At 39.9% G+C, this 8,320-nt stretch overlaps 1 protein-coding gene across 1 annotated transcript; it reads right to left on the bottom strand.

Moving 5' to 3' along the window:
- Positions 1 to 72: 72 nt before the first annotated feature.
- Positions 73 to 7,814, bottom strand: QNG1 (Q-nucleotide N-glycosylase 1). The gene is made up of 4 exons (XM_083817639.1): positions 7,096 to 7,814; positions 6,300 to 6,559; positions 1,758 to 1,953; positions 73 to 514 (listed from the first exon to the last, which is right to left on the bottom strand). The coding sequence occupies exons 1-4, from the start codon at positions 7,430 to 7,432 to the stop codon at positions 282 to 284; spliced, it is 1,026 nt and encodes a 341-aa protein (XP_083673765.1). The 5' UTR covers positions 7,433 to 7,814; the 3' UTR covers positions 73 to 281.
- Between the last annotated feature and the right edge of the window lie 506 nt (positions 7,815 to 8,320).

Below are 8,320 nucleotides of genomic sequence, written 5' to 3'. Positions count from 1 at the left end.
GTTCAGACACACCTACATGTATGTGCACGCATATATACACATCTGTATACACATACAAACAGAGCCCAAAGCCGAAGCAGTAAAACCTGTATTAATACAGATTTTCCAGCATGATTTTACATTATTAACTCCAGGCACAGCTAGAGAAAGATCCAGAAGAAAATACATAAGTAGGTAATGTAACATCAGAAAGTGAGCGTTGGCTGATTTAGCAAGCTCCAAGTTAGTACATGAGAAACCACTGTATTAAAAAAGTAGCTGTAACAGATACCAGATGGGACTCAATAATATATACACCGTACGCGATGAAATGGAGTATCTTTCATCTCTTCCCTGTGATCCCTGGCATAGTCCCAAAGATAGTAATCAAGTAAAACCGCGTTGATCTGATCGCGCATGTCTTGACCCTTCTTCTCATAGAGCTCCAGCAGGTGCTTACAAATCAGTGCACAACACCAAATCGAACAACCACGGATCTCCACCTCCTCTTTATCTCCAGACTGGAAAATGGTTCCTGCAGGACACAAGAGACAGCAATCCAATTACGTTTGGGAGACAGAAGTCACAGGATGTCCTGAATTTTCTCTTTTTATTTCACATTTATTCTATTCTGGGACTGCAGTTTTCATGACTTACACTGTAACTATTATGTTACTGTACATTTTCTATTGCTTACTTTAATATTACCATATTTTTAAGTTTGCCTTCCATTCAATTGAAAAGCCATCCTGTATTCTAAGAGACTGAGTTTAAAAACAGAACTAGTGTCTGGGTTACACTGCACATTATATGACAATTTTGTTTGTAGAGGATACACTAACATAATTCCAAACGCGTGTACTTTCTGCAAGGATAATTCTACTCTTTACAAGGATCAAAAATTACACAGACCACATAGACAATTTATCTTTTCCATGCATCCTAATAAGGACATTTCCATCTTAGCTGTTCAAACAAACAGATCCTGTATCTCTCTCTACACACACACACACAAGATATATAAACACACACATTAATACGCATACATATGCACACATATATGTATGTGGCCAGTTTATTAAGATTCATGGACTATTGCATTAATTTGTTTATCTTGCTGTGTAACTTTAAAATGGCATAATGGCAGTCCTACCTATAAATACACTCATTTTGCAGTGGACAAAGGGTTGGTTTCTGTTTTCATTTGTTCAAATTTCTAGTTATGAAGTACTGGAAGATGTAACCTGTGCTGTGCAATTATACTCTTTAAAAGCAATGGCATGTATTTTTTTTAAGTGGATGTTTATGGTATTATCTTGCTTGTTCCTCATATAAACAGCAGCTGTTGTTTCATACAGACAAACAAGAATCCCCATGCTGTTATATGTTCTTTGAACTTCATAAAGAAATCGCTGCTTCTATTATTATCTAAACCTCAAAATCACAACGATACTCATGTTGGAAAGTGATTCTGGCAAGAGTGGTTGTTTTAAAACTCAGATCAACTGCTTGGAGTCTCTTTAATTCTGTGCTTAATCCAAGGAAGTTAGATCTTCATAAAAAGTAACCTTAACGTCTCATTTGAAATCACTATTAGAGAATGAATTCCTTTCTATTACCTCATCACTACAGAAGTACCAGTTTCTTGGAGAAAAAAAATATATATATAAATATATATAATATATATATGACCCTCACAGAGAGCAAATGCTGCATCTTAAAATTAGCTTTTATCTATTGAAACATGATTACTTGACATTAGAAAGGAAGGAACAAACCGTCACGTAGTTTCTTCATTAGTTCTTCAGAATACTTCATTGCTTTTAAGTGAACAAGAACTTGAGGAATTCTGTAGTCAGCAAATATAGTCAGACTAGAAATGTCACCAAAAAAGCCATCTCCCTTGCCTTCCAGTACACTCCATGTATCAGCCACAAGTATTTGTGCCCGTTTGTAGAAAGAAACCTTTTTTTCCTGATGAAAAAAAAAAACACAAATTGCCTAAGTGCCAGAGATACATCAAGAAACGCAGAAAATGGCATCTCGAGAGAGACAGGTAAATTAATGTTGTTCTAGAAATCACAACCCAAAATATTACTCAGTTAAGCAAAGGTTACTTAACTAAAAGAGAATAAAAGTGCAATACTATGAATACATTAATACTTAAAAAATATTGAATCACAAGCAGATATCAAGTGGAATCCTCATAAAAAAATAAAAAAGAAATGTAGATTCTGTTGTCATGGAATAAAAAAATACTTGTATTAAAAAAAAATGCTTGGATATCAGAAAACAATGCTTGTTTATTTCCGCTTCACAAACAGTGGCTGTAATCCAGCACACATTAATTCTTTTTGAAACCCTAGAAATCATCCAACATCCAAGCCTAAGTAGGAGGTATTAGATCAGACAGTTAACATATTACGTTAACTTATCCCAAATGTTAATAAAATTTTGGTGAAAACTATAATGAACGATTCCCAGTGGTGTCTAGCGTACCTTGCTAGTTAAGGAGGAGAGATGATAATTAATTTCAGTAACTGGTGTATTCACAAATATTAGATTTTCTTAAAAACAGACCCATGGACAGTGTTTATTAATTTTTTTTTTTTTGCTAGTGCTAACCCTGAAAAACATTACATGCTTTATGACTACTCACAAGGGGAAAAACTAATGCTATGCTACGATCTGTACAGAGCTGAGGCTTGTACTCTATTTACAAACAAAATGCGCAAATGTAAACCTGCACCTTTCAGAAAAATCTATGATTGGATTATGTCCTTTTCTTTGCTTTATAGCTAGAACAGATTTTCAGCTTTCGAAAACATGTCCTTAACAACATCACGCAACCGAAATGGTTAAGCAGAAATACAGGTAGATGGGGATTCTACTTATTTCCAGTTCTGTTTCACCACTCTTCATATAGCCACAATTTAAAATGGCATTTTAAAAGTTCATTTAATTTTACTTGACTGCCAAGATGCTACAGGCTGAAAACAAAGTTGATTGTTTGTCATTGAGTACTATTCTACAAAAACGTTGAGAACAAGATGTCCAGCTGCATTTCACAGAACAACTTCTGTAAACATTCTGAAACTTTCCACTTCATTCCCTACTTGATGTAGATGTACAAACTTACTTCTAGAGAATACTGCATTTTGTATGCTAAATAATAAAATACCACTTGAGACTTACAACAGGAAATAAATAAATGATTAACAGACCAAATTCCATTGTAGCTCCTACTGCTCTGAAGCTAATGAAGACCAAGGACATTGCTCTTCTAATAGCGTTTTTTCCAATATAGTAAGGTACAGATAACCCCCAGCAACACACCATTTTACAACAGCAGTACGGAAGACAGACTTCAGGCAGAACTTCTCATCTCATGCTGCAATTTAATTTGGAAGAAAAATACCGACTGGGACTCTTCATAGAGAATATGAATTTATGATTTCATTGTTTCAATTATTGTTAATTTTAATGCTGCACAGATCTTCTGGAGTTTGTGCAAATTTTCTATATGAAACAGACTATAAAGCGTTTCCAGTAAATTTTCCCAGTATTCTTTTCAACAGATAGCAAGCATGGAGGTGGATGACACTGTCTCAAAGATAAGTGTAATTTGTCCAAAAATGGAACACTATACCTGATGAACTACACTTCTTTTCTGCAACATCCTCACATTCCAGGAAAAGCTACCTAATATGGGGACACTTGTGTCTTCTCTCCACTACAACGAGCCAGTATCAAGAGGCATAACTAATTCTGGCCTACTGACATTAAAAGAAAGAAGGGGTATTGTGCTGGCAGATATCAAAACGCCATAGCGTGGCTAGGAAGAAAAGCAGAGAACAGGAAGATCATGAGAATTTTACCACCTCCATCACAGGTGATGGGAAATTAAAAGCACATACATAAAACATGGATTACTGGAAGCCCGGAAGGACTCCACTGTATGTCAGAACATGAAAAACCTGACAGGCAAGCATAGCGTGGTCTAATATTTAAACTTCTGCCAGGATTCAAATTCAGCACAGCATCTAAATATGAAATATCCATGTAAGGTCAAAAAGGCTTCAGGGATTTTGGTTTGCAATTCACTTTTCAGAAGCAAAAGAACATTGACAGTTTATATAACTACGTTCAGTAGTGTGTAATTATGAAAAACGTTTTGTGTACATATTCGATAAAACATACAGCCAAAGAACGGTCTTAATTTTAAAAGTTCTTCTAGGACGTCAGATTACAGGAGAGCTATAATAGTCTGTGATAGTATGCTTTATTACAGTACACAATTTATTTTACTATCATATATATATTTTTATGCTTTATTACAGTACACAATTTATTTTACTATCATATATATATTTTTATTACGGAGAGTCTGTGAAAAACACTGGCTTGCTGTTGGATACTTCATCCTATTTCCAGTTCCCTCCTAATCCTCACAAGTACAACTTTGTTTTTGTTAAAGATCTCAGCCTGCTGCCATAGAAATAGTTATGATAACATGATCCACGTCACCACCTCAGATTAGGTGACAACACTGATTTTATATGTGTGGGGTTTTTTTTTAATATTTTTCAAAACAAGCAGGGTGTAAACCTGGTCTGCATTATTCCACCCACCTTCAAAATACACAGCTTGCTTAGTGAAAGTAGAAAAATAGCTCCTGTATTCATGCAACAGGCTTTACTACTATGTCACTGCTTACGGTCTGGGATCATTTTTGGAACGGCTTTTCATTCTGAAGTCTGCTGCTGCTTTTAGGGAGCCTTGCTTTATAAAGCATTCGGCATCATCTCATGAAAAGTATTACATCAATGAATACAGTCACTATAAAGATAAGAAAATATTCTATTTATCGCTTTAGCTGGAAAATACTTCCTTTTACATCACAAAAATGTCATTAAATTACTTCATATGTAAAAAATCCCTATAAATTAAACTAATAGCTTCAGTGATTACCTACAGAGAAGCCCTGATTTTTCACATTAATATGATATCTTACTTCATAGCAGGAGACAGAGGAAAATAAAATGATGCCACCTATTCAACACCAAACTTAAGTGAAAAATGCTATTGGCTCAAAACTCCAGTGAACGGTGTTCTAGGGAGTTATCTTCAGACAACTGTACAAACTATTAGTATAGGCTGTACTGTCACTAGAATAAAGTATTTTAGTGATCTGACAGCTGAACAGTACCGCTGACGAACAGAGTGCAGGAATAGCTACATGTCGCTAAGGCTAAATAAAAAGCATGCCTGTGTAGGGAAAACAAGACACAGAAAATACTAAACATACTCTTATTTATTTCTCACCAGTTTCTGTCAGGGAGACTGCTGCATAAAGCTTCAGTACACTGTCATCTCTGACAAAAGCATGACATTTGGGGTTAACTCATGCCTGTAGTCATTTGTGCAAGCTCTGTTTAATCAACAACAATTCATGTGATTCCCAGTTAGTTGCACATTTCCACTATACTACCACAGACTCACTTCTTTCATTACATGCAAAGATCCTTAAGGTAAATGAAGAAAAAGAGATGGGACGGGGGTGAGGGGTAGCAATTTAAGAGGGAAAAAAAAAAAGATTCTCACTTTTCAGGCAGAAATTACCTCATATATTACACATATTATAAGGCATACAATGTAGTCATGATCTAATTGGGAACTTGCTGTATATCAAAATTACAACAGAGTGAAGATACAACAGAGAAAGCGTATAAAAAACTGGCTCTCCTCTGGTGAAAAAAAAAAAAAAAAACCTCATTATTAGAAATATGCTCCTGACTATGTCAGTACTAAGATAATGAGGATTCCTTTACTGTTAATAAATAGTGCGATTTTGTCTTCAGGAGTTTAAATTGACAGAGAAATGAAATCTCAATAATTTTACCCTATCTTAACAAAACAGTGTACTGCAGTCCAAAAGCATTATTTCAAAAGCTGCCTTCCCTGCACATATTACCTACAATAATTTACATAATAAAGATCAACCATTTCAAAGTCTGATTCTCCTTTTATATAGACCAATCCCTTTACAGATTCGAGGCAAAATATTAAAATAACAATTTTCTTTCCTATTTCCCTTGAATTTTACTCATGAATTCCACCGAAGTGTTTCTGTTCACTTTCCATTTTCTGCACTAAAAAATGCCAGCAATTCACAAATTTTACATCAATTCTGAAATGACTATCCTTTCAGAAAAAAAAACTCCATCGACAGCCTAAACGCTATTTTTTAAGGCCACAGTCAGAAAGGAGTAAGGGAATAAGTTCTTACCAAAGGAGATTCAACATTACAGCTAACTTACCTCAAATACGGCCTCATCTCTGTAAGAAGGAAAGTTTTCCACTACTAGGTGTAGTAGTTTCTGGGCGCTGTTCTCACTCATTTTAACACAGGTGAGAAAAGAGCCTCCAAACTTCTCCAGAAGAACTGTTCCGCTTTCGTTCAGCACCCGGTGCCTCTCTTCGATCAAAGGCATGGGCACTTCTGTGTCAGAGCGCAGTACTTGTCTGACTTGGTCAAGCGTCATGGTGGCATAATACGAGGCGCTGGTAATAGGTATTCCTTCCGAACAGTAAAAAGAAAATGTTTAGGGTATCGTACCACGTACGTAGTGATTACAAATGAGAGCGTTTACACCATTAGTAAGATATAAAAGGCCTATCAGCTCTTGAAATTGACGTTGTTCCATGACAACCACACAAACAGGTGTTTTATAACCAGGTTTGTTTGTTCTCAGCGCTCCCTCCTCAGATAAGAATTTCTGACACGTAGCTGCATCTTCTTACTTTTTATACGCAGCTTTTCCCGGCTGATCTTTGTTGTTCAGTACCGTGTTTACTACACCAGCGTGCACCAACCAAACACAATCATTAGCAGCCGTCTTTTATACCCCCGCTTCTAATCACCATGTGTGTACAAAAAGGGCCTCATCGCACACTTTCCCCTCTATCTACAGACAGACAGAACTGTCCTTAGGCCTCCCACCAGCACCCACACACCCGTCTGTGTGCATTTCAAGGCCGGCAGCAGCAAGGCCAGGTGCCCCGGCACCCTTTGTCAGCAGGCGGCCATGTCGCCGCTCGACACCCCGCACTAACCCTCGTCCAGCGCCCTGTTGACGGCGGCGCAGAGCGCCCAGTACCCGCTGTAGGCCGTGCCCTTGTACTTCACCAGGCACTTCTGGTCGTCCCGCTCCGGCCAGAAGGAGAAGTTGAGGGTGTCCACCAGGAACACCCAGCTCACCGCCTCCTCGCTGGCGGCGCGGGGGTTCAGCTCGTGCAGCTCCTTCCAGCCCGCCAGGCTAAAGGCGGCCGAGGGCACCCTGTCGAACAGGGCCTCCGCCACCCTCCGCGCCCCCTCCTCGGACACCGACACGTCCCGGCTGCGGCCCGCGATGAACCGGGCCGACTCCAGCGGGGACGGCGGCGCCTCCATCAGCGGCCTCCGCTACCGGCACCGGCACCGGCACGGCGGGAGGGCCTCGCCCGCACCCCTGTCCCCCCGCGGCCGGCGGCAGCAGCACCAGCAGCGGCACGGCACGGCCCGGCCCGGAGCGGCCCAGCCCCGGCCGTGCGCAGGCCTCGGGGCCGGCCGGCAGCAGCCTCCCCGCTGCGGGGGGAGCGGCAGGGGCCGTCCGCGGGGAGGCGGAGATCTTCGGAGATCCGCTCGGTTTGGCGGAGATCCGGGTGGTTTTAGAAACAAACAAAGGAGGCTGGCACGCCCGGCGCCTTCCCCTCCTGCAGCAGGAGCCCCGTGCGCGCACCCCGCGGGAGGCACACGGCAGCGCCCGCCTTTTCCTTCCTCCCTTCGCGATTTTGTCTAGACCGCCCCTTTCTCCGGTCTGCGCCAGGGGCTTTGCCGTGCCCGTCAGTCCCATAGCCGAAAAACGAGCTTCTGGTGTGCTTTTTGCTTTTTTTTTTTTTTTTTTTTTTACAGAGCTGAGGATACGTCTACCCACGAGCTCTGCCGTACATACGAACTCTCCCTCCCTGCCCTTTCCCCCGTGTTTTACTAGCTAGCATCCTGTTATGTCAGGAATTACCCACCCCGTTAAAAAAAAAATAAAAAAAGAGTAAAACAGGCCGGAAGGAGAAAAAGAATCCACTCTTATTCTCACACCCATCACATCCACATATGCAACATTCCTTTGCAGTTTGTAAACTGTTTTATTATTATTATTAAGGAAGTGAAATTAGAACTTGTAAACTATAAATACAAATGCGAAGGTATTACATGAGATATCCAGAGGCTTTACCTTTTTTAATTTCTGACATATTTCCTACGGAATTCAACATACAACAGGGAAATCAAACAAGGTTAAGT

This window comes from Anser anser, assembly GCF_964211835.1.
Source record: "Anser anser genome assembly, chromosome: Z".
Lineage (NCBI taxonomy): Eukaryota > Metazoa > Chordata > Aves > Anseriformes > Anatidae > Anser > Anser anser.
The sequence above is the reverse complement of the archived record's forward strand: the minus strand, read 5'-3'. Positions and strand labels throughout refer to the sequence as shown.